Source organism: Falco biarmicus, chromosome 12 (genome assembly GCF_023638135.1).
Source record: "Falco biarmicus isolate bFalBia1 chromosome 12, bFalBia1.pri, whole genome shotgun sequence".
Classification (NCBI taxonomy): Eukaryota; Metazoa; Chordata; class Aves; order Falconiformes; family Falconidae; genus Falco; species Falco biarmicus.
In genome coordinates, this window is record NC_079299.1 from 32,574,972 (window position 1) to 32,600,985 (window position 26,014).

The following is a 26,014-nucleotide window of genomic DNA, read 5'->3' on the forward strand; positions in this document are numbered from 1 at the left end:
CCATAAAGCTGGCGGCGTGACGGTACCAGCTGGTGCATGTGGTGCTTCCTTCCCCTTACCGTCCCGGTGCGTGCCTCGGGTGAGCCCTCGTACGGGACAGTGCTGGCCGATCCGCGTTACAGCGCCGGTTGCACCACCTGCGTGCCTGTGGTACAACGGGTCACAGGAACGGGGAACGGGCCCAGGCATCGCACTAAGAGTTTTTCTGGCGTGTTTCTTAATCATCCAGCAAAAGGTAAGCGAAATGGATCCCTCGCGGGAAGGGCAGGACTAGCCCAGGCATCTCTGGCAGGGCCTAGTTAGGATGTGGCGCGCTCGCAGCAACAAGGGCCTGTATGTATAGAAACATGCCATACAATCATCAAATCACTGCCAGGGTCAGTCTTAATGAAGGTTTCAATATTTTAATAAGAACAGTTCATACGAGTAACTCACTTCCGTACATTCATGGAGTACAAAAGTTTCCCTGGCTACAGGTACTAATGCTCAGGCTTTAAATATATCTACAAACTCCTGACACTGGTCATGGGGAATACTGAGCTTCGACAGGAACCGCCTGCTTGAATAAATATTTCAAATATAACCTCTTGGAAATGTTATCTTTTAAAAAAATTCCCTTTCTATAGATTAAGTTATGATTCCATGGTAACGCATCAGACATCCCTTTAAGGTCCAAAAATAGCTCTGTGCCACAGTCTAGGTATCGTTATTGCTTTGCCAACCCCTAAGCCTTGGAACGGGCCTCAGCGAGGCCTGATTGTGCTTACCTTTACACTGCTGCAGTCGTTCCGTGTTTCTCACAGCTTCAGCTGAGAGAGCTTCTGTGGAAATACTACACTAACAGCAAAATGAAGAGAAACGGGAAAATGACTCTGAAAAGCTCCATTTTTAAATGGTGGCGCTAGGATGTGATCCCCAGTTTTGAAGCATTAGCCATACAAGCAAGCTGCAATTAGATTAGGATGAATTAAGATAAAGCGCAATTCTTGCAGAGACTGGGGCTGCTGCAGCAGGCTGTGTGACCTTGCGGTCACCCAAGTCACAGCTGGGACCCTCCATCCCAGTGCTGGCTTTGCCACATTCCCTTATTTAAAACAAAGGCGCAGTGCCAGGGTTTTCTATTACAATTGAGCAGCCGATGCTAATGGGGAAAAGCCTCATACCCTTGCCCCGCCCCGCTGGGGACAGTGAAACCCACACCAGCCTAGAACTGCTGTTCAGAGCCCAACCCCGTCTTACTCACAAGGTCTGCGCCACCTGGGAGACAAAGGCCTGAACCCCTTGAATAGTCCGCCACGTTTTTCACTTGGTTGCATCTTTCTATGCCATTAGTCAAACGCACCCGGCCTGTCTCCTGTGTGTAGCTGGGTTTACCACTGGAGACTCTTGCGCTGGTGGAATTCCCTGTAGCAAGTCCGCAGCAAAACAGTAAGAGGTTTTTTCCCCACCAGAGCAGTGGGTAATTTAGAAGCAGGTCTGCAGTTCTGAGCAGCAGCAGTGTTTGAGCCACGGTGGAGAAAAGTGCGCTGCTGACCTATCTGAACCAGCAGAAAACGGCTCGGGTACAAGAGGAGAACGCCGTAAGCTGTCTTCCTACACCAGCCTTCCCAGCATCACTGAGGTACTACCTCTCACAGACATTTTTACCAAAGATGTTTTAGTCTTAATTGCCACGTTATATGTAAGCTGGAGCCGTTAGAACATGGAGACTGAATGCAAGTGTCAAACTGCGCCAGGTTTCAGGGAAATGTAACCACCACCGCCCCTACAGATGCAGCACTTGGATCCCACCTGCCCCTTCTGCTACTAGAGAATCGAGACTCCAGGTCTTTCCGAAGCTTGCTCCCACTCATATTCCCAAGGAGTGAGCTGGCTCACTGCTTGGATCTTTGGCAAAAGCAGAGAGAAACCAACACTTCCTGAAAAGCCACTTAGTACAATTTTACGTATCAATTCCCGCTAAGGGAAAACGCAATTAATTCCGCTAAGCTACTAGGCTGAGAAACACAACATAATTTCTCTTGATTGTACGCGTGTCATCAAATCAACTGGAAATCACATTCACACCTTCTTTATAACCTACCCAAATACAGGTACTTCCTTTCAGCACAGGCCAGCTAGAGCAAAGGAGCTGAGCTACACAATAAAAAAATAAAAAAAGTTTATTTGTCGGAAATAAACTTACTGGGACCTCTGCCTCCTCTTCCACTGCCCTGCTGTGGTGCTACTCTGCCCTGCCTTCAGGAGATGGAGCTGTATGTGTTGGAGGCAGGTAATGAATTTTCAGAGGAAATTCTGGAAATCCAGTGCCTGCTTCCTTGTAGCTTCCCCTAGTTCCCTCAGTAGGCTACCGGCAAAGTCAAAGGACTATACAAAGGGTGCAGCTTAAACTGGATTTGTAAATACCAAATTATTCCATATTCACCAGAGCATGAAGCTGTGGCTGCATAGCATCTGTCTGTGTCTGCAGCACTGTCAGCTCACTTAGAGTGGTGGCTATAAGGGCCTCCTGTGGCCCTGGAGTCCCGTCTGACTTACAGTCTGTTCCCGTGGTAGAACTGCTGTCGTGCAGTGCAGTCACGCTCCCCGCAACGGCAGTCAAGTTTTGATAGTGGCTGTTCTCGGAGAAAGACAGCAGCTTCTCGGGTATTTTAGGTGACACATCATATTCTTCATCGGGAAGCTCTGTTTTGTGACCTTCATCATTCTTAGATGCTCCTTCGACAATGACAAGGAAGGACTTCCAGGGTGTGTTTTTATCATGTATCTGGGAAAAAAAAAATAAAAAGAACCAGATGACAGTCTAGGAGGCAAAAGCTCAATGCTGGTCAAAAAGATCTCCACGTTGTCATCCCACATAACTATCCCAGAACTAGGTTGGTATACATCCATGCACTAATCTGTGTCCCTGGTGAGCTTCCCCTTTTCACACAGCATCTACCTGGTCCAGCAGAGAGCCTGGCCCAGAAAGCGAATCCTGTCACCTGCCAGTGGCACGGGGAACGTGCTCAGAGGTCACAGAACAAATCTGTGCCTCTGAACAGTCCTCAGGCGTGACCTACATGGGCTGTGCCACAATGGATTAAGCACAGCTTCACTGTGGCCTCAGGACTGCACACAAACCATGTGAGTATCTCAACACCAAACGCCACGCCAGAGAGCAGGACGCGCTAAACCCAGCAAAAACCACACAGGAACTGCCCTCCAGGCCCGAGAGGTGCTGACGGGTCAGTACGTGGCCGCAGAGGAAGGTTCTCGTAAGTGGGCTGGCAGGCTCTTACCGAAGTGTGCCGCCGGAGGGTGGACTTGTCGGTGAAAGTTCGCCCGCAGGCATTGCACATGAACGGCTTCTCCCCAGTGTGTATGCGATGGTGACGCTGCAGCGCATTCAGCTGCGTGAACTGCTTACCGCACTGGTCACAGCAGTAGGGTCGCTCACCTGAAAGCAGAGCGCAGCGTTAGAGTGGTGATGTTGGGGTATTACGAGCTCTGCTCACTGGGGAACCCCCGTACTTTGTGCAATGGTAATACACACACAAGCATCTTCAGGAAAAAACCACGATGTTTTCAGAATTCTCACAGTCAGGTAACGGACGCATCTGAAATAAGCAGATACTTGACAGAGTAAGGGCTAGACCCACAGCCTGCATAAGTCTGTACAGCCACTGAAGCCTCCACGTATTTTCCACCAGCAACTGAAGTCTTGCCCAGAATGCAAGTTTTCCTATTTACAAGGTACATTCTGTAAGCATGAACACCAGAGCTGCCCATAACACATCATACTGCTGTATTCTCTGTGTTATCAAACACTTTTTGAAACAACCACCTTTACTCCTTCCTTGGTTAGGGTAAGAAAAGATACCAGAAAACTTGCTGACAGATGCAAGTGGCATCACAGAAAAAGAGATGATATTCCAGAACAGGAAAAACCCGCCAACATCAGCGCTGCCATGCCAGTGTCCCCTGGTCCCCCTCAGTAATGCCACACTAGACACGGAGAGGCATGGAAGGCACGGCAACAGAACAGGGATTTCATTAACACCGAGAACAGTGGCAAGGACACTTCCTAGGGGGTGGCACGGGATAAGCAAGCATATTTATTATGTGATGAAAGCAAGACCATCATTTGCAACCTACAGTATTGCTGAATAACAGGGACTAGAGCAGGTAAGAAAAACTTAAGAACAGACACTGAAGAGTAGATCCAAGGAGGAGAGAATGCAAACATGAGAAGTGGGCAAGAACGCAATCAGCACTCCGCAGCGCTTTGCTCAGAGCCAAACCGGACATAGTCCTTTGGTCACTAATAATCCTGGCGGCATTCTTAACAATGCACTTCCAGCTCTTGGAAGTGTTTCAGAGAACTGCTGTAACTTGGTGAGAAGCGCAGGGGGCACCAGAAGCAGATGAAAAGAACGTGACGCACCAAGAATCAAAATACACGCACAGGGTAGGAATTAAAGTACTGGGAAATCCTAGTTGAGACACTCCCTGTCCAAATCATGCAAGCGTGAGAGCTACGTCTTTAAATCGTGGTGGTTTGTTTCAAACAAAAAGAGCTCCTCCTACCTGTGTGAACTTTTATATGTTGGTACAGCGAGTTCCTCTGTGCAAACGTTCTGAAGCAAACTTCACATTTGAATGGTTTGGATCCCGTATGGATTCTGTTATGGTGTTTCAGGTACTCCTTAGAGGCAAAGCTCTTCCCGCACGTTTCGCACATGAAAGGCCTTTCCCCTGCAGCGAGGGTGAAAAGGAGAATTACACCCATGTAGTGTTTCAGAACACTATTAAACATCACATGCAAAACCCAAACGCCATTAGACACACAACGAAGCACATGCCAGCCTCACAAAAGGATCTGTGTGGGCCACAGCAGCGATCTCTGCGTATGGCACAGAGTTTGCCTCCCAGAAACCTGCACAAAACCCTCCACAGCGTGAGGGCAACCGCACCCATCCCACAGCACGCCGACAGCGCTGCGCAGTGCACGAGCAGCCCAGGGAGATCTGCAGCTAGCTAGCAGCTTCTTGCCGCCTTGGGAGCATTCTGGCTTACTTTCATCATAACCATGAGGCTGCATGCCTCTGGTGCAAGGCCTCCACCTGCCAGCAGCACATTTTAGTTACACGCATCTTGCTGAGTGTGCCTGGAATTCTGTTTCATTGTCATTTGAAGGTTTTCTGCTGCCCACATTTAGTTACGAGTTACTGGCAGAAGGCAGACCTTTCTAAGGCAGGTCAGTTGAAAGATGCCGCTGTACCACACACAACTCGCAGGAGGTACAAAGGGTCGATTCAAAACACCAATTTATACTACAAAGGATACCTGGGAGAAGGACACGTGCTTTCAAAAAGATTTCTTTGCAGATCAGGATAAGCCAAGACAGCTGTTTTTTATTCCTTGGCTAACTGTTCCAGATTCATAGAGAAATCATTTTTCTCTTAAGAATTCAACTGCACCTTTTATTGATGACAGATCTGTGGACACTGAAGGCTATTCAAAGCAGCCCCAGTCCATGCCTCAGATGGCGGAGCCCAGCCAGATGGGAACGCCGCCTTTTCTCTTTAATCAGCTCCTTTTACTCTCTCTGCTGTCTGCCTATCCAGCTATAGGAACCTTTCTCAGTAAAATCACGCCTAGGGATGAGAACATCTGATTTTATATAAAAAACGACAAGAAAAAAGCATTTTCTGAATGAAATTAAGGTCTGGTTTCACTGCAGGCCTCCTCCTACACGTAGTACATCACAAAAGCAAGCCTTACCTGTGTGACATCGTTTGTGATATATAAGCATGTGATTCTGCGTGAACCTGGCACCACATTCATCACAGACAAAAGGTTTTTCACCAGTATGGATTCTGAAATGAGAAGGCAACATTAAAGCACCAAGGTATACTTCCTTCCTCTGCAGCACAACGCAAGCTGTCTTTACTCTGTGGCTGTTCTCTGAAGAGTGACCGTATGCCTGCACAAGACTTTCCTGTCTTTTAAAAAATACCTTCAGCTGGGCCAAAATCTGCGTGGTGGTTTCTGCAGTGCTGCTTTCATCGCTCAATCATGTGTGTGCTGCATGATCAAGGCCAGATCCCAAAATTTCTTTAGGGTAAAACCAAATTTTTAAATTAAAAATTAAGTAACGTGTAGAAAACTTGTATCCAGATAGACTGAAATAAAAATGTAACGGTCTTCTGGGATCTGAAGGAAAGCAGCTATCTTTATATTGCTAACGCTATTAATAAAACCCTCCACACAGAACACGAGCGACGTGTCCCCTGGCATGCTGCTCTTGCCAGGCCAACACACAGAGTCACTGGCTACCCTGGAACAAGTGGCACCCAAGGAGCAGATTAAAGACGTCACTTTTACACAGTCAGTTTTCTTGCTGTCACCCCAAGCTGTGGCATCACCTCCTGAGGAAGGCTGTGTGTACAAGAAGGGCAGTTCACTATTTTGCTTAGATTTTTGCATGCATCAGGGCTCTTTTGAATAGCGCTGCAGGAATGCAGCCAGCACAAGTCAGTTTTCACGGTGATATACATCAACAGGAAGAGCACAGATGTAAAAATACACACAAAAAAGATGAGAAATTCCCACCACAGACTGTCATGATACACGAATTAGAACAGCACTGAATTTCCAGCATTCAACAAGCTTACTATGTAGTCATAGTGGTACACAGTGGAGGAGGAACTCCCCTTCTGCCAAAAAATAATTTTTAAGCAGTACAAAGCAGTTCCTTGCGGTTAGGAAAGGACACATGCTGAAAGAGAGATTCCATACCCCTGCATCAGCAATAACACCACAGCAGTGCTCCCCTTCTGGACGTGGTTTGTACCACTGGGAGTAAACCCACTGACTTCAAAAGGGGCGGTGAAAGAAAGCAAAAGCTAACGAACCCTTCGACCTCGCAGGGAATGCCACCAGGGAACACACTGACACTACTGTGTTCCTTTCGTGGATCAGAGTAGTAGTACTTAGGGATATTTCTTCTATACCTCCCTCTCCATGCTTACTCCCTGGCTCTAATCTCAACTTTGGTTGCAGATGACCCCTGTGGCAGACTGATCAAAGCAGGCTAAAGCCCGTAACAGCTATAATGTTTGCCTTGATAAAAATGTCTCTCCCCTGACCTTTCAAGACCATGCATTTGCACCTCCACCTTTGGGTCTCACTGCAATATAAGCACTACAACTGATTTCACTAGCTCCGCGTGGGTTTCCTCGGTGCTTCACTCACCTCCAGACGGTGACGTGTCAGCCTCTTTCTAGGCACATTATCGGTTGTTTTCTAAGCTTAGGACCCAAATTGGGCACTCTTCAATGTAATGCATGACCAAATATTTTTAGAATATTTTCATGCTTATTGCATAACATTATTCTATTGACTAAAGAGGCATCAAATTAGCAGAAATAATTCTAGCCCTAATACTACAAATAATTCCGCACGGGGGTTGCTTTTCTCATGTGAAACGTCCCACTGACTCTTAATACTCTACTCCCATGGGAAAAGTTAACCGTGCCCTTTGGCAGCAGCAGGCCTCGACCCACGCACCCCTATTTCGGCTTAAAGAAAATGACAGCAACTCACTTAACCCAAAAAGCAGGGAAGAAAAAAAAAGAAAAGAGATCTGAAAAAAGGAAATACGGACACTTTCCAGTCAGTCACGTTTTACATCCCCACTTCACTTGAAGGCCCAAGGTGTGTTCCAGGGGATTCTGCTTCTCCCCCCAGAATCTAACAAGGCCAGTTAAGTCTGTTCATACCTCATGTGTGTTTTAAGTGCAGAAGGCTGAGAAAATTTAGCCTCACACTCTGTGCACCCATAAGGCTTGTCGCCTGTATGCGTCCTTTCATGGAGCCTCAAGGCAGTTTTGGAGCTCAACCCCTTTCCACACTGTTGGCACTGATGACGCTCCCCACCACCCTCATGAACCTGGAGAATGTGCCTCTTGACGTCCTTCTTCCTCTTGAACTTCTTACCGCAGAGCTCACAAGGGAAGTGGCGCTCACTGCTGTGGACATGGCGCTGATGGCTTTTTAGGTTGCACCGGTTGGCAAAGGTCTGACTGCAGGTTTCACACCGATAAATGATTTCAGCTGCAATGCCGTGGCTGTGCTTTATGTGCTTGAGAAAACTTTTCTCATAGAGGAATTCCTTCTCGCATGTGCTGCACTTGAAGTTACTGCCTCGTTTCTTTTTATCCTCTTCAGATTTTTTCAGGTTTTCTTCCAATTCAAAGTTGCCATCGCATTCTTCGCTTTCAGGTTTGATGCTGTTCTCCGCTTGCTCCTCCTCTCTCTCCATGTCACACATATCCTGATCTTGAGGATATTTGTTTTCTTCAACAGCAACCTCTGCATTCTTCTGCTGCTCTCTCAGCCGCCTTGTGTATTTCTTCTTTGGGATTTCCACAAATATTTTCCTCCCAGCTAGTCTCCCACTCGCCCTTCTGATTTTGGCATAAGGAGGCTTCATCATTTCCTTCTTTTTGTCTGTTTTCTCTTTTGATTTGGTAACCGGCATCTCAGGAGATGCTGCGTTGCTGGGCCTGTCTACTGGCGAATCTGGAGGATCCAGAGGACAGTCTGCCTGGTCCGCTTCTGCCACAGCAGCTCCTTTGGACTCGAGCAAAATGCTTGGCTGGGCCGTGCTCTCTTCCTCGGAGTTCTGTGATTCTGAGAAGTTTTGCAACTCCAACAGCACTGACTCAAGCATCTGCTTCTTCAACTGAAAGCAGGTTTCTGAGAGGTCCAAACACTTCAGCTTTTCGGCTATTTCCAGCATACGCTGCACTCTGTCTTCTTCCACTTCTACCTTAGCAGTATACACAAACTCAAGAAACGAAGCAAAATCGGCAACCTGGACCTCGTTCAGGAACACGTTGGTCCTTGGGCCATCCATGCCCTTCTCATTAAGGAACACCTCCTTGAAAAATTTGCTTGTTGCTGCCAATACGGCCTTGTGAGCAACAAACTCTGCCCTGACGCCTTGATATTCCACGCTGACTGTCACATCGCAGAGGTGGCCCAGGAGACGCAGCTGATGCATTTCATTCAGCAGGTTGATAGGGGAGGACTTGGATTCCAATAAAACTGCATTACTTTCCATCTTTCTTCTCTCTGCAAAAAGCTGTTAACAACACTGCATGTTAGTTATTTGCATGGAAGCTAACAAAACTCAAAGGTTTCAACGGCCAAAAGTCATGTCCAGACTTCTGAGAGTGCTTCACTTCAGATTTAAGCACTTCAGGTAATTGAGCTCAGGAGACCAGACTTTTACAGAAGCTTTGTGAAAAGTCTGGCTAGAAGCGCAGATTTCAGAAAGCGTCACCATGAGCAGTCATATCTAAACCCATACCACCAGTCATCCACAGGGATTTCTCTGAAGTTCATTTAAGTTTAAATCTCAACTGTAATTTTTCCTAGAACACCACAGACTATTAGAACCTGCAACAGGGATGAAGCAAACAGAGAAAGATCAAAAGAAATGTTCGTATTAAGGCATGTGGAATCAAGAAATTATTCTCCCTCTTAATCAGGCAGTAAGAGAAAGGTAAGATTAAGTAAAAGTTAACTGCAATCCTAAATAAACACTTCCTTAAACAGGCTTTTGAGATAAGACTTTTAAACAAGACTCGGATAAAATTCCAAATGCTTAACCGACCAAAGCAAAGGAGACCATGTAATCATATTTGCAAATTGTAAACCTAAGAAATCATTAAAAAAATCCCCAAAGTGTTTTCTTTTCTAAAATATTCATCACTCAAAATGGATTTACACCCTTTAAATTTTGTAAGGCTGCAAATGGGCATTCAAGGGCTTCACAATTTCCACTACCCTTTACCTTCAGGTTATGTCCTATTTCCTAGTAATGTTTTAAGCTGCTCCAAAATTCTCAAAAGAACTGAGGTGTGGTGGGTTTTTTTTAAAAGGTTTGATCCCAGAAGAAACAATATTTCTATGAACTCTGAAGACACTCTGAGCAATACCCCCCGTGCAATCTATCTCGCTTTCCTGTGTTCCTAACTACTATGTATGCATGCATTTTGAATCTGAAAAATTTCTTTCTGCTTCCTGAAAGTTAACTAAGGTTTCTTTCTTCATGCTCAGGTACAGTAGACTTGCAGTCTTTTATACACAAAACACCAGAAATCTTGCTCAGGAAGGTAAATTAAAAAAAAAAAAAACCAAACAAAAAACGTGTACAAATGGAACAAAATTTGTATTAATATAACAGTAAGGAAACCATATTAAACAGGAAAGAGACACAAGAATAATATTCATCGCATCAGAAGGAGGCTCCTTCTCTTCCAATAGAGCTATAAACTCAAATTTTTAGTCTACACTCATTCCAACAAACCAAAAGTTAGACTAGCATCCCAATACAATTTCCTGTTAAAACCATCTTGATAAAATATTTTCAAGAAAACCGTAAAATGAAGAGCTATAATCTCCACCAATCTGTGCAGTTTGGCAGCAGCTGTGTAAAACGAGTGCTTTGTGAACTTAATACTACGCAAGGCAAAAAGCCCCAGGGAGCCTTTGCCCCAAGGTGTTTACAAGTAAGGTAGGCAGGACGTGAGGGAAGTAGAATCATTTCCCCAACCTCATGCAACAAGCAAGTGGGAGAACAGCAAACAGAATCCACCGTGGGCACCCAAACCCCTTCCTTAGGTTCTATGGAAAAAGATTATTCTCAGAACGAAACTTTCCCATTTCCTAGCTTTTGAATCTTCAGCTCAGTCAGCTTACTATTAAGATTTAAATAGTTCTATTAACATTATTCTAACAAATACCTAAATCCCACTGTTACTTTTACTACACCTAAACCAAAAGACCTAGAAAGGGGATAAAGAATCGCCTGTGCCAGCTCAGAGCTCAACAGGCATCTCAAAACATTGTCCACTTTTACAAGCAAACCCCAATGCTGCACTTCAGTTTTGATAGAAATTTTATATGAATGAGAATGACATGATTTGACTCCTGACTGAAAGGCTGACTCAAAGAAGCATAAAAGATCATGTTTAAACTTTGCTTCCCTTTCTCCACACTCTGCGATTTTTTTCTCAGTTATACGACACACTGGCACCCCAAGTATGCAAGAATGAATTAAGCAAAGACTCTCTGAATGCTTTATCTGAAATAATCAATATCAAAACATAACTTTTCCTCCTCAATAACAATTATTTTTGAACGACTCATCCTGTCATTTCACAACTATCCATCTATTTTCCATTTGATCGCACGGCAAAACTGTGGTCATGTGTAGACAACAGCAATCCCCAGCAGGAAACAAGAACCCAAACCACAAACTTCTCCCACTGGGGTGAATGAGCTCATAAATACTCAACGAGCCGTTCGTTTCAGGAGCTGACCACAGGCGCATGTGTTAACAGACACATTGTGCCAATTCCTTTTTTCTTAGGGCTGCAAAGCAGAAACCTCCTGTTCTTCCCTCCATAGTATTTGCAGAATCAAAAGCCACTATGAAAACACATCGCTTGCTCTCTTTGCTAGCCTCCCGCTGGTTTTGAGTTTGTTCAGAGGAGCATTAATCCAACATGTACAGCAAGATACGTTGCGCCATGAAGGCCTTTCATTGTGAAGGCTTACCACTCCTCTGGCAAGTATACTGAGCTGCTGAGCACTGGGCTGGCAAAGCATCTTCAAGAGAAGTAAGCCATGTTCACCTCAAAAAAGACAGAGCCCGAAGATCTGCAGACTGAGCCTGCTCACTAGGACTAGCCTGTCAGAACCTAGATGCAAATAAAAGCAACTCTTGCATAAGGTCAGTCATTCATCACGCACATGAACGCGTCCCCTCCCAGTGGCAAACCTAGCTGGAGAGATAAAAAGAGGTAAAAAGAGCCAGCCAGATTTCACAGATTGTGGACCCGCAAGCTTGTCTGTTCTCCTGCACCAGCAATTCCACAGGGTCTATTAAGAGGCATTACTGCTAGCACCACCCCGCCCCATTCCGGATTGCTCCCACCACCGAAGCTGCAATAACGGTGCCACAGCAACGGGCACCGCCTGCAGGGCGCAGGCAGAAGCCCTGTGAAGCAGAGGCCGGCGCGCTGCAGCAGACACCCCGCACGCCGCCTAGGTGCCAGGCCTGCGCACCCCAAGAGCCGCCAGCCTCTGTGAGCGCAGGGGCAACTCGGAGCCGCACACCGACCCCAGCCCAGGCCGGGGGGCCCTGCATGGCAGGACGGGGCGCCGCTGTGTGCCCCCCCCCCCCCCAGCTCACACGACAAGGCCCGCCAGCCCCTCTCCTCTGCGGGCTGGTTCCTCGGCCGCCCCGCCTGCCCCGGCGGCCCGAGGGCGGCCGCACGCGTCCGCGGCCAGCAGAGCGGGCAGGAGTCCCCGAGGTAACGGGGAGCGGGTGCCCCGCCGGCCGCTCGCCCCCAGCGCAGGCAACGAGGCTACTGAGGGCGATCCCGCCGCCCCGGCTCCCTCCCCACGGCGGCGGCGGGGCGGGGAGCTGCTCCCGGCGCAGGGGAGGGCGGGCGGCCGAGAGGGGGAGGCTGTCGGGCACGGGCCGGGGCAGGCAGCCCGCCCCGCCGCCGGCCGCACTCACCGGCAGCCCCGCCGGCCCCGCAGGCGGAGCGGGCCGCGCCGCTCCTCAGCTCACGGCTCCGGGCGGCGGCCGGAAGCTGCGCGCCCCGGCCCTGACAACGGCCCCGGCGGGGCGCGGCCGTGACGCGCGGGAAGTGGCGTCAGTGCTGCGACCCCCGTTGCTCGGCAGCGCGGCCCGGCGGGGCCCGGGCCGGGACCCCACGTTCCTGGGTGTTGCTCAGCGCATCACCGGGTCTCTGCGGTCCGATCTGTGCGAACGAATCAGCTACGGGATGGAGGGCCGCTTACGTCATGAGCGCATCTTTATTTAAAGCCCCAGGCCAGGACCGGCCAGCGCCCTGCCCCAGGCCGGCCGCCGCGCAGAGGTACCCCACGGTGTGCTCGGGCACTACAAACCAGAAACCCGGTACGGATCTAAACTCTACCTGGCATAAACACTGCGAAGTGGAACTACAGCTCCCTTCTCTGCCTGCAGTGCCCGTAACTCCGGCTCACCTGCACAAAGCCACCGCTGCACTGCAGAGGGTGACGAGGCAGCCGCAATTAACACTTGAGACAATTTAGCCTGGTACGACCTGGAGAGACCGCACGGTCTTCTGGCGGTAATTGACTCTACAAGTAAAGAAGGGAGCGATCGGTGTCTTCTGAGTTACTAACGCCAGATGGCACATGTTCTACTTTTTTACGAATAATGCTTTCAGGTTTATAAAGTTTACCTTGGTCAACCGACCAAATTTCTGGCACAGAGTCTTCACCCATACAGGCTTCTGAGAACGTTTCTATTTTGGACCAGTTATGGTCCTTTTTGGTCGTCAGATCTATTAAGAAACTCCTCCAGTGAGCATTCCGGTCGTGAATCTAGAGGAGGGGAGAAAAAAAGTGGAAAACAATTACATCTGATTTTTTCCTAACAGTAACTTTAATAACTGAAGATTTAAACCAGTACAAAATCAAATAGTACTGGGGTTAACTCTGTGATACTGGGCTCAAACGCAAAAGCTGAACAAGTCTGTTTTGCCAACTATGAGCTGATTTCCTGGCTCTGCTGCTGCAGAGTGCTTCGAGAAGTGGCTAGAATTTTAGCACACAGACATATATTAACTTAAAGACTTGTAACTGGAAAAAAACCTTTACATTCTGTCTTAGCGGTCACTTCAAGGACCCAAAGGTCTCTGAGAACATGTTTCTGCTGGAAACATGTAAAATCATGTTGATCTGCAACATGAAGGTGTGATCAACCAGCATGTTGTGGCCTCTGTGGAAGAGGTTTAAGAGACTGCAGTAATATAAAATGCAGGACCCATTCCTTTTTTAAGAAAAGGATTCAATCAGTAATAAGCATTTTAAATAACCAGTCCTTTGTCACACATTTTTATAAAATCAGATTTTCCTTTTGAAGACAATTGAAGTACCTGGGAGATGACTGGTTTGACAGCCAGTAGTGGGAGCTGCTGTGCTGTCGGAGAAAAAACTGCATGCTTCAGAAATACAAGCTGTGCACAGATGGCAGATCAATCCCCCAACCCTACTATTCATCACCAATGTGAACCCTCATTAAGGCAATAAACTTTTCTCAGTAGTTAAATGTCACCACCGTGGTCTGCCTGCCACAAAGACACGCAAGGGGCAGCATACCGACACGTGTCTGCGCAAGGTGGACATGTCTGTGAAGGTTCTCTCGCAAGCTCTGCACTTGTATGGCTTTTCCCCGGTGTGAATACGCTGGTGCCGCCGCAGAGCGCCCTGCTGGGTGAACGTTTTCCCACACTGTTCGCAGAAATACGGACGGGTCTCTAAAAACAACAAGAAAAACCTAGGAAGCACAGAGTGAGAAGGCGGGTTCTTTTGGACCTGATCTCAGCAGACAAAAAGCGTAAAGGATTTTTAAAAGATCCAATATTGATAAAGCAGCGTACATGGGAGATAGATGCTTGAGGCCCCGGGTTTTAAGGTTATGTGATAGAGCAAATGCTTCTTGGCTGCAATGGAAAGCCTGAGAACAGCGCTCTGATCTTGCAAGGGGAATAGCAGCAACTACAGCCGCTCTCTGCTGTGACGTCCTTCAGCAGCACAGAACAGGCCTCAGTCTTCTGGGCAAGCACCATCCAGTATGACACAAGATGGTATCGTGCCCTGTGTAACGAGCTGTGAGCCCTGCTTCTCCCTATCACCTAATTTAAGCACCTTTTAAAAGTGGTGGTGGAATAAAACACCTCCATCCAAACTTGAAAAGTACTTCAGACCCAAGCTTGCAGTGCCAGTTATTTTCCCAGCCCCGAACAGTTTGTTTCATTACCTGCATGGACGTTACTGTGCTGGGCTAGCGAGGCTCTCAGTCCAAATGTCTTCCCACAGACCTCGCACTTGAAGGGCTTCGCACCCATGTGGCACCGTTTATGGCATTTTAAGTATTCATTGGTGGCAAAATGTTTTCCGCACACATCACATTTAAAAAGGCGCTCTCCTGAGTAAAGAGAAAAGACAGCCTGAATTCTTTCAGCAGAATTTTGTACTTCAGAGTTGGTTTTCAAATATCTTTCTATCCCTAGTAGTTCTTTCCTGGTACTTGAAGTCTCTTCTGTAAGTTACAAAAAAAATAAAAAAATAAAAATATCCCAACTAGCAATCTGTAGCAGTATAAAGGGTGGTGATAGGAGAAAGCAGGTGGAAGGAACAGAAGTGCTTAATGCCTACCTGTGTGTGTCCTTTTGTGGCCAGTGAGTTTGCCTTTATCAGCAAAACAGGCCCCGCAGTCCTCACAAATATATGGCTTTTCCCCAGTATGGGACCTAAATGAAGCAAAACACAAATGACTACTAATAAAATTAACTCTTGTAGTGCATTCTTAAAATACTGTATTTGAAATTACATTCTACACACTACAGGCAGCATGCTTCATTTTTTAAATGAAGTGGAAAAAAGGACATTCTGCTTGCTCAGGAAATGGAATGTTCACAAGTATCGGTGCTACACTAAAGACTAAAATTCCCACGTAAGGTTTACCTCTTCCTCACTCTCGGGCACTATACAATCCAGCTTTTTTCCACAAGTTACAGCTCATGGGATCAGCATCAGAAGGCAGAAAGCAGGGAAGATGACAAGCTGCTGTTGTGCTAGAGACTGAAAGTGCATCCAGATCATCCCCAGCACAATGCCAGCAGCAGACCTCCTGGGACATCGCGGGCCAAGTTACTGCTTCTGCAATCCTTGAGCCCCACATCCTCTGCCCTGCAAACTTTTAACTGGCAAGATATTCCTATTTTTAAGACAAGAGACACTAAGGAAAGGCAGGCAGGCAGTGTTTCTGAACATGTGCTGGACACCTGATTTTAAACTAGCTCAAATCAGAGAAAGCCTGAGCCTCATGTTTGGTCTTCACACTATGCTGACTTCCCTTATTCCAACCCAAACAGTATGATGTGCAAAACCATGCATAATTTTGAGTTGTCAGGCAAAATGCTGCAAATATGAGACAGCCAGTTACCCAACATAAACCCCATGAGTCACCGTTTTGTTGCAGTCACACTGCATCTCACACGCAGTGCAGCTCTGCTGTGTTTCAGCTGACAGATTATCTTGACGATTCAGATGTTTTGCTGGTCCTGAATCAGTATACCTCAATTTTTTTTTTAAAATCACTGTAAGAACACTTGGGAGACAGAGGACAGCCACTGTCCCTATTGTATGGGTCCACAGTCTTTAGTAACAGGATTTCTCTCACCTAGTTTAGCCCTCCAACAGTTAACCTCCTCTTATAAGCCATCTGCTAGGCTCTCTGTTTGGAGAAAGATGGGAAATTCCATGGCATGATTCACCCTCTCCTGGGAGAGGACACATTTAATATCGATGCCACCAGAGAGCAATTCATCCAGTCTAGCTCCACTGACTACAGAGGGAGCCCAAATAAGTCCAGGTTTTGTATTGCATACCAGAAATTAAATCCCACACTAAATGACTCGCTCAGAGTGATAAAGAGCGAGTAGGGCTCCACATCTGGGGCTCTGAGGTCCCTGAGTAATTCTCCAGCCTATGCTACTTTTCATCAGTGAAGGCCATCATCTTATGATCATCTCAAATGATTGGCTTTTGCTTACAAATCTGGACAGGGCATCTGTTTCAAAATCCCTACCAAACCTGATGCAATGACCAGATGCCAACAAAGCCTTTACGTAAAAGAATTAATCATAGACACTACAGTACAAATTGTATCCCAGTGCTCCTGTTACAAGGACATGCAAGAATGACTCAAAACTGGGAAGTTAGAAGAGGACAATGAAGTGCTGAAGTACACTGGGCATGCAGGGCGTGGTAACGGGAACAGCAGTGCTGTAGGCTGACCTGGTATGGATCTTAAGTTGTGATGGCTGAGCAAATTTTGAATGACAAATGCCACATTCGTAAGGTTTTTCTCCTGTATGTGTCCGCATATGAAACACTAGGGCTGTTCGGGAGCTGAGGATCTTCCCGCAGACAGAGCAGAGAGGGCGTTTGACTCTGCCTTCATGCTTCCGCATATAATGTGTCCTTACATCTCTCTTTCTTTTAAAAGTAGCATTGCAAAGGGTGCAGGCAAACTGCCTTTCTTCCGTGTGGACACATGCTCGATGCTCCTTCCAGCTGTTGTAACTAGCAAACGACTTGCTGCAGATGTCACACTGATAGACTTTGCCAGGCAAGCACTGATGGACATCTCTGCAGTGATCCACATACTTTTTCCGGGAAAGAAACTGCTCATTACACTTATCACATCTTATTACATAGGTGGATTTCTTATTCACCCTGCTTTTATTTACCTTCTTTAATTTAAACTCCTCATCTGATTCATGTTCTTCACCATCCTTCTCATTAGGGCATTCATCATCCTCATCATCCTCCTCAGTACAGACCTCCTCGTTATCTCTACTGTCTTCAATTTCTGAATAGCCTGCTTCGTAATCTACCTCCTCCTCGCCCTTCACACTCATTTCACCTTCATTCCCTTCTTCACTCACTTTTTCAGTTCTTGCTGCAGCTTCTTTACGTTTCCGCTTCTGTTCTTCTTGCCCATCGCCACAGTCTGCTTCGGTAACAGATGAACGCCCAGGTTCTTCCTCACAACTTTTGGCCTCTTTGTGCCTCACACGCTTTCGTTGTTCAGCCTCTGATGTCCCATCCCACGTGTCTCTGCCAGGATCTTTGTCACAGCTCGTTGCGTTTGGTCTATGGGCGGGCGGAACGACCATCCAATAAACAGGCATGAGTTTCCTCTCTTGCCCAGACCCATGGATTTTTCTGTCAAAATAAAACAAACAACAGAGCACAAATTCAGAGAGTTTAATTGTTCCAATTCAGACATGTTTGCCTTAGAGGAAGAGTTGCTTCCTTTTAATTGTTCTTCAAAACATTTAAGAAATTAACAGCATGTTTGGAGAGCTGAACAACAGGGAAATTTTGTGTAGAGTTGGACTGGATAATTGAAGAAAATATCTTAGTTCATCAAGGATGGAGCCTCTCAAGTATACATATTTGTTGTCTGACTACTAACATAGGACAGACTGTAAATTTTCCTCCAAGGCCATGATGGAAAGGATAAGAAATTATGGACTCAAACCAAGGGAAATATAGATTAAATGCCTGTATGGAAAAATAAAACATATCCCCTTGTAAGCCATCAACTTCAGCAGTTAATCCACTTACCACTGCTCAGTGCATGCAACAAGCTATGTCACTGCAATTGCAACACAACTGGAACGTTTTTTCCGCTACTGGACTGAACTACAAACAAATTTTGACATTTTTTTAAAGGGACGATGAGATCCAGCGAAAAACCACCTATCTCCTGCAACACAGAGGCAGGGTATGGTGACGTTTGACACGTACAGTAGCTTTTGCAGCTCTGAAAACTATCGTGCAATTTCAACATCTTGTTTTCAGTCAGGCAACACTTCATAAGCCCATCTGGAAGCTCACACTACCCAGCAGAACAGCATGCAGGATACTTGGCCCATGAAAACCATACTAAAAAGCTCCATACTGCCCTGATGTTTCTGAAATGGGCAGTTTCTTGTGCATTTTAAACAGATGCCAGTTCTTTTGAGGGTCCTATTAAGAAACCCAAACCTGAGGCTTCCGAAATCACCTAAGAGATCCAGTTGCACAAGTCCCCTTTGAGTCAACAGGAAACATTTGCCCACATTCCCGCTCTGGGAGACCTCAACCCACTAATCCGGACTACGAGCTTGATGAGGTCAACAGAAACAATCTGTGCCGATTTCAACACACTCCTGATCAGATCCAAGGAATTCTGAAACTAAAGCAAAGAGGACTTCAGAAATGCTTTTAGCCTGGCACCCAGAGAGAAAACACATTTCCCTGCATGCACACAGACACACACACAGAGAATGCTGTACCTTACGTGAGTATTGTAAGCAGACCTCTGAGCAAAGCTGGCAGAGCAGCGTTCACATTTGTAAGGTTTCTCCCCCGTGTGCGTTCGTATGTGAACCGTCAGGCCACACTTGGAACCGATGACCTTGTCGCAGTACGGGCAGGCCTGGGGATCCTGCTTCTTCTCATGCACCCTGCGGATATGGTCTTTTATGTCCTTCTGACGCTTAAAACTCTTGTCACAAAACACACAGGAGAAGCCCTGCTCATCGCTATGAACGGTGAGGCGGTGCTGCCGGAGGTTCTGGTGAGTGGAGAAGAGCTGCTCACACATATTGCAGCTGTACTTGACAGCCAGATGAATGTCATGCTTGAGCTCCATGTGCGACTGGTACTGCTTGGTAACATGGAATGATTCATTGCACTTCTCGCACGCAATCTGTGGCAAGACTTTTTCCATGTGCCGCGGTGTCTTCCTGCGTTCCGTTTTACTAGAAAATTTGGAAGTTAAACTGTTTTCATCTTCCCACTGCTCAGGCAGAGTGTTCCTAACTGCTATGCGGGCTTCCTTTGACTCAGTCTGACTTAGGAGAGGATGACTATTCTCATTTTCCAGACTAACGATATCCATGCCAAGTCTGTTTCTGGTATCTGCCTTGTTACATTTTGGTAGCTTTGCTGCCCTGGATTTTGGGCCTGGAAAAGCAGTGTCCTCTTGCTCCAGGCTTGCTGGTTGCCCTTCAATGAGGTCATAGCCAGCCAGCAACTTTTTATGTTTTTGCCTATCCCAAAGTTTTCTCTGCATGGGTATTGCCGCAACTTGGGAAGAGTTACTCAGTTTGCAGTTCTCCTCTTGCTGGATATGAGTCCACTGTGGCTGACCTTTCAGATGGAGGCTCAAATCTAAACCCTTCCTGCCCTCTGCTTTCACTTCTTCACAAATGTCAAGCAAATCCTTGCATTCAAGTCTTTCAGCTATTTCTTTCATCCGTTGCAGTTTTTCTGCCTCAATCTCCACTTCTGCAGTGTAAACAAACTCCAGGAAGGAGGTGAACTCTTCCGTGTAAATATCTTGCAGAGTCACTGTGCAGTTCTTCGTGTCCAACATCTCATCATGGAGGAAAAGCCCCTTGAAATAGTTGCTGGAAGCTGCCAAGACAGCTTTGTGAACCAGAAACTCCTCCTGAATTCCCAAATGTTGTGTGTGAACAGTCACATCACAGAGGTGACCGAACTGGTACAGAGAATGCAGTGCCCTCAAGAGGTTAGGAGCAGCAACCTTGGATTTCATTAGAATCTTCCTCTTCTCCATCCTGCCAGAAAAACAGACAAATGTTTGAATGCCAGCTCTCCCTTTTCAATGAGCTACTGTTTTACTTGTGTATTACATTAATCACTTAAGAAAAAGCTCAGCAGAGATCCACGTCCTCATTCCTCATTTACGAGACATAGTAAAGACCTTAAGGTTATTTCTATCAATGCAACCACCATCTGCAAACATGCTTGGTTTATTACAGTCACAGATTTAGATTTACACTCTAGGATAACTCCTCAGAGTGAATATTCTGTAGCACAGATGGTTACAGTAACAAAATAAGGGTAACAGCATTGGCCCAGTTAAATAATAAAACATTCTTCATACAAGCACTTTTCAACAGTAGAGGTCACAACCATTTATGAGCATCTTTCCCCACCCCTCTTGCACAGAGGGGGAACTGAAGTATATAGCAAGTCACTTTCGATTGTTTCCAGGCTGGTGTTGAAACAGGGCCTGTGTTTTCACAGTTGCATCAGGCTCCACACACTGTGCCAGGCAGCCCCTTGTGCCAAAGCAGGGGCATAAATCTTTGGATTTGGTTTGATTTTGTTTCTGGGGTCGTCGTCCCCCCCCGTAAACAATCAGACCTAAGGGTTAATAACGATAGTTAGCAAGCTTCTATTGTATTTGGCCACTTAAATAATATACAGGCACAAACTACTTATCTAGAAAAAGCTACTAGTTTTTTGAGGAGGCAATAGTATTTTATTTGAAAAATATCTCAAAACTGCTCCTTCTCAATCCACAAACATAGGGGCCAGAAGTTTTTTGGCATTTTCAGAAAGAACAATTTGCATTTCCCCACCACCTCTAGAGACGGACACTAGCTATCCTCACAGTGAATCTTACACCTAAGAACTCTGTGGCTTTCCTGTGTCAGCCCGCATATGACACCTACTCCACTGGAACAAGAAGTCTCATTTACCCTTGCACATAAAGGACCACAAAGATGCTGTCAACCTTCCCAAGAGGCCTTAAGATGCTCTGATCTGATCCTCTAAGCTGATACTCCTGATCCAGCAGAGTTTTTAAATGTCTGTTATTTAGCACATGCTTACAGCAGCTTTGTAACCAAGGGAAGAACATTAGGCCAAAATAAACAGAAGAATCAGCTTGTTATTGCTTAAAGGCTCTGTTTAAGCTTGGCTTGCTGTGCTTCCCTCTCACAGTAATAATGGTTGGCAGAAAATTACACCAAGCTCTGCTTTCACTTCTCATCTAAATTGTGTTTGATGTTACATTAAATACATTCCTTGCAGATATAAACTGTCTGATTAAGACGACAAATGTGCCTTCAACATAAAGTACCAGGAAGTCAAATACAATACATAGCCTAGACTGAATAGGTCTGAATAGCAAGCTTAAGAGATAGCTTTGAGAATACTCTTCCTGTTACAAGCTACTGCAGCAGAGCACCGTAGAGGACAATCATCTTCTAATCTGCAAGGCATAAATCACTCAATGCTTGGAACATCCCAAATAATTTTTAAAAACCGCATTTAAAGGTTTAAACGAATTTTCTAATGACCCCATTAAGTGCTGCTGGAGCACGTACAGCTACATTCTTAGGAAACGGACAAGATTCCTACCAGATAAAAAGGTCTGTATATTTGAGTTATGCAGAACCTCAAATACTTGTACTTAGTCTGGGCTTTGATCCCGAGTATTCGATGAGCTGCTGTGAGAAGTCCCACCCCAATCAATGGGACTGCTGGGGATCTCAGCCTTCTCACCTAACTGGTGCAGAACCTCCTCACTCCTGGACTCCTCACTAGTGGCAAATTCAAAGATGCTTACTCAGAAAAAACAAAAATATTACTATAGGAAAAATATTGAGGGAAATTAACTAAAAGAAAAAGACAAAGCCTCTGCTGAAACATCGCACAGAAGCTAGAAAGTGGGGGATGTGCAAAACAGCACTGTCTAAATTCTATCAGAAAAGGACCACTTGCACCCAGACTCCTACAAATCATCATCATGATCACCATCTCTGCCTTATGAATTCTGGCCAGTGAGCATCTTTGAAGTGCTCCCGACTCAAGATTTGCCAACTATTCCCTACCAACGATCACCAGCTACATGGAGACGTAACCCTAACAGCTCCTGCAGCAGACTTGCAGGCTGTAGGTAGAAGCACAGATCAGGGTTTAATACCTATATTCAGACCACAAATTCACAAAAGCTTCCACTTAATCTGTCCCCTGGCTTGCCCTTCTTAATGTTTTCCAACAGGATATCCTCCTTAACTTCTGTGCAGAACTGACCCCAGGGTTGCTCACCGATCAGTAGCGCTTAAAGAAATCAATGAGCAGAGCACGTGCTAATTTCCTCCAGCTCCTTTTTCAGATTGCCATCTGTGATAAATTCTCAATACATGCTCCCATGTGAGCTCTGCTAACACTAATATCTGATACTAAGCCAAATGGAGAGGCATGTTCCAACATCATCTCTTTAATTCAGCTGGTTCTAGATTAAACCAGCCCAGAAATGGTTTGCTGAAAAAGTCTTTCCACTGAAAAATGCCACAGATTCATCAATTCTCACTTTGTTTTTTCTTCAGAAAAAATGAGACTACTTTTCGTTACCGTTTGAAGAGGAAGATCAAAACTGGAAATTGATCTAGTTTTCTGAAGTGGTGTTGAATATAGTTTGTTTTCATATGTTTTTACAGTTTCAGGAGGTTGAGAGTTGAACACAATGTTTTGGGGTATAAAACAGTATATAAGATTATACACCTCCCCCCCCCCAAAAAAAAAAAAAAAAGTTCAAGTAATGAAAGTTTTCTGAGTATTTTGCTTACATTTTGGGGGTAAGGAAGAAGCTTATTACCCCCAAAGGATTAGGAAAACTATTTCCTTACTCTTTACACTTCATTACCACTTAATGACAAGAGAGATTCTTGAGGAATTCCCATGCACAGCAATGGGAATAAGGATGACAAACGTTGCAGTAAATCAGTTACTGAATCAAAGAGTAGGACATGTTTTGTTCTAATTGGAGGTTAATGTTGGCTTGAATTAACCACCAGTAAACAAATAGGAAAAATAGTGGTAACATTATTGATAGCATAAGGTTTAACTGTGTCCCTCCATTTATGAAGACAAGACAGTGTAGTCTTCATAATCCAGATTTTCACTCCCAACTGCGTCTGTAAACTAATCATTCCGAGCTGCACCCCGAGTGTTTCACTTTCCAGCACTCTTGACAGCCCAAATCTCAAAATGATTGGCACTTTCTCTCCTGCTCCACCTCAAACGCATGCCCCTAACCCAGCAGAACAAGCTCCCAACCGGTGACACAGGACAGTCACAAAGGTGGAAAAAGTGCAATGCAGCAGGAGGAGTCCACAACCCCTCTGCTATTATCTCACCCCCTCAGAAACCCTCTCAGAGCGGCTGCTGGGAGGCAGCAGGGTTCACAGCCCACTGATCACTGCGGGTCATCCTGAACCCGCTACTGCTTCTGAAACCAGGAAGCAAAGCGCAGCTGGTTTGAGGTTAACAGCTCCAATAAACAATCATTCTGCTGTACCTTGAGGCTATTTCTGAAAGCAGCAAGTTGCTGCCCTCTGAGGCATCGACTTCAATGGGAAGATTTAAATGAAAGTAACATTTTTTTCCACATATTGCATTTTGCCTGTTTGTAACTTTGTTCAGCTCTTTGACCAGTAATAAGGAAATAAATACTTTTAAAAAATTGCATGTATGTAAGATTTACAGAAAACATAATTAATTTAACAGAACCACTGCAAAAACCAAAACGTATTTCAATTCAATTACAGTTCCCGATAAGGCCACTAGAATAAGTACAACTGTTTTAAAAACTAAAGCTTAATGGTGGTTTCCAAGCTCTAAGAAGGGATTTATATGTGCTGCGTGAAGATGTTTCTAGGAAGGATGTTTCTGAAACATCTTTGCTTCTTGGACTTTCACTGTTCATACCTACTTTACAACTTCGATAGGCCAGAGCCTTATCTGGTATGATACAGTGTAGCCCTTTTGAAGTGAAGACAGCGAAGGTACACTGATACATAGACCCAATTATCTAGGGGAGAAAACCCCCACAAAAAATTGAACCGCACACTTCTCAAAAATTCTGTTATTTCAGATAAGTATCTCCTGCTTTTTGCAAAGTATATATTTAACCTTTGGTTGGTTGATTCTTCCCAAGCCTCTTCAATTAGATCTTAAGTTTCTCTTCAGAGAAGTGAGGAGGAAATTCTTCCTTAACTTACTTTCCCGGGAAGGCTTCCTTTAAACTCTCAAAAGCTGCATGTACATGTACAACAAAGGGTTCTGACAAGGACCAAAATGAGAATCCTTGAAGTATCAATCGTGTTAGGTGAATAAATAAGTAAATAAATATAAAGTCCTAATATGCTCTTACTTAATCATCTTTATCCTTTGCACAAATGGCCCAAGTATCTTTTTGAGGTGTTGATATGGTGTAAGAGCATATAATTGCTCCTCTTGATGCCTGGGCTATCACTTGGTAAAATAAGAACAACACAGGTAGATCGTAACAGTGGCGCGGCGCAACACCCTGGATCCTGACTGATAAAACGAACTGCTCAAGAGATCAGGTTAAACAACCAGAACTGCAGTACAACAGGCAGAATATTTAAGAGCACACAAACCTCCCTATGTAAAGGGCAATGACTCATTGTCACAGATGTGTAAGACCTAACTTCAGTCCTTAAATAAGCCATACCTGTGGTATTTTTTCTGATTTTTGCTTTTTTTCCCTGTAAAATCAGGTAACATTTACCTGTCTTAAGGTGGATTGTGATGGTAAAAATATATTAATAACAGTGAGATAAAAGGCTAACATAGGCGAAAAAGAACATTACAGGGACGTAACTGCTAGAGTTACTCAACTGAATCAATCATCTGAAAAATCGAGCTTATTCAGATAAATTCCCACAAGACGCAGATATGTAAAGTTAGGTTTGTCAGGAGACTGAGCAAACAGTAACTGCACCACCACCACCCCGCTACAGTTTCTGGCCTGCTTGTGCACTGCTGGGCAAGCTGAGGGACTGCCATCCAGAGCATCCCAATTCATCCTCCAGCACACCGCTGGACAAATTCCTCCAACAATCATTTAAAGTTGTTGGGGTCTTTTTTTAAAATGTACAGAACTCTGACTTCTGCCTTCCTAAACCCCAGGTACATTACCTGTGAGCCCCAACAGGGCTTGCCCCTCGCGTGAGGAGCTCACGGCTGGGCACGCTCGCAGGGGCACAGCGCTAACGCTTGCACCTCGCTCAATGGTGCCACGCCGCGTCACTCCTCGCACCATGGGCCACATGCAGGTGTGACCTTCTTCTGGCTTTTACCGTTTACTTTGCACGGCCAACAGATTCCTAGGCACGTCGCCGGCCCACAGCGCACAGGTACCCCCGAGCCCCGCAGGGGAACCGGACACGGCGGACATCTCCCCTGTGCTTCAGACCAGCGCAGGTCTCCTCAGGGCCTGCCGAGCCGCGGGGCAGGCCGAGGCCTCGCCGCCGCCATGCCTGCGCCTCAGGCGTCGAGGCCCGGCCTGCACCCCAAGGGCCACGGCCACCCTCCCGCCGGGCAGGGCGGTGGCAGCAGCAGCCAGGCCCCCTCCCCCGCCTCCCGGCGGCGCTTCCCCGCCGCTCCCTCAGGGCCGCCTCCCGGCCTTACCCTGCCAGGCGGGCCGCCCCGCTCCCGCCGCGCTCCGGCCCCGGGCGCAACCACCGCTCCCCCACCTGCGGAATGGTAC

General features: G+C 46.1%; 2 protein-coding genes across 4 annotated transcripts; both read right to left on the reverse strand.

Moving 5' to 3' along the window:
- Window positions 1-388: 388 nt before the first annotated feature.
- GZF1 (GDNF inducible zinc finger protein 1) lies at window positions 389-13,431 on the reverse strand. 2 transcript variants are annotated; one of them, XM_056357154.1, is made up of 6 exons: window positions 13,299-13,431; window positions 7,767-9,133; window positions 5,767-5,861; window positions 4,570-4,737; window positions 3,282-3,439; window positions 389-2,767 (listed from the first exon to the last, which is right to left on the reverse strand). In XM_056357154.1, exons 2-6 carry the CDS (start codon window positions 9,110-9,112, stop codon window positions 2,411-2,413), a joined length of 2,124 nt encoding a protein of 707 aa, XP_056213129.1. In that variant the 5' UTR covers window positions 9,113-9,133; window positions 13,299-13,431; the 3' UTR covers window positions 389-2,410. The 2 variants fall into 2 exon arrangements, with proteins under 2 accessions (XP_056213129.1, XP_056213128.1); XM_056357153.1 differs by lacking the exon at window positions 13,299-13,431 and adding an exon at window positions 12,584-12,735.
- On the reverse strand, window positions 12,867-26,014 carry LOC130157495 (GDNF-inducible zinc finger protein 1-like). Of its 2 annotated transcripts, none has more exons than XM_056357152.1 (7): window positions 25,936-26,014; window positions 18,972-20,261; window positions 16,921-17,853; window positions 15,277-15,371; window positions 14,879-15,046; window positions 14,218-14,375; window positions 12,867-13,440 (listed from the first exon to the last, which is right to left on the reverse strand). In XM_056357152.1, exons 2-7 carry the CDS (start codon window positions 20,258-20,260, stop codon window positions 13,195-13,197), a joined length of 2,889 nt encoding a protein of 962 aa, XP_056213127.1. In that variant the 5' UTR covers window position 20,261; window positions 25,936-26,014; the 3' UTR covers window positions 12,867-13,194. The 2 variants fall into 2 exon arrangements, with proteins under 2 accessions (XP_056213127.1, XP_056213126.1); XM_056357151.1 differs by lacking the exon at window positions 25,936-26,014 and adding an exon at window positions 25,444-25,866.

What these genes read in the sequence shown, in the direction of transcription:
- LOC130157495 (XM_056357152.1), bottom strand. Translation starts at nt 20,260, where the DNA reads ATGGAGAAGAGGAAGATTCTAATGAAATCCAAGGTTGCTGCTCCTAAC. An exon ending in GCTTACAATACTCACGTAAG is followed by an intron (nt 17,854 to 18,971) that starts GTACAGCATTCT and finishes TTATTTTGACAG; the next exon opens with AAAAATCCATGGGTCTGGGC. An exon ending in CCTTGCGCAGACACGTGTCG is followed by an intron (nt 13,441 to 14,217) that starts GTATGCTGCCCC and finishes CCCCTCCTCTAG; the next exon opens with ATTCACGACCGGAATGCTCA.
- GZF1 (XM_056357154.1), bottom strand. Translation starts at nt 9,112, where the DNA reads ATGGAAAGTAATGCAGTTTTATTGGAATCCAAGTCCTCCCCTATCAAC. An exon ending in ACATATAAAAGTTCACACAG is followed by an intron (nt 3,440 to 4,569) that starts GTAGGAGGAGCT and finishes CTCTGCTTTCAG; the next exon opens with GTGAGCGACCCTACTGCTGT. An exon ending in CCCTCCGGCGGCACACTTCG is followed by an intron (nt 2,768 to 3,281) that starts GTAAGAGCCTGC and finishes TTTTTTTCCCAG; the next exon opens with ATACATGATAAAAACACACC.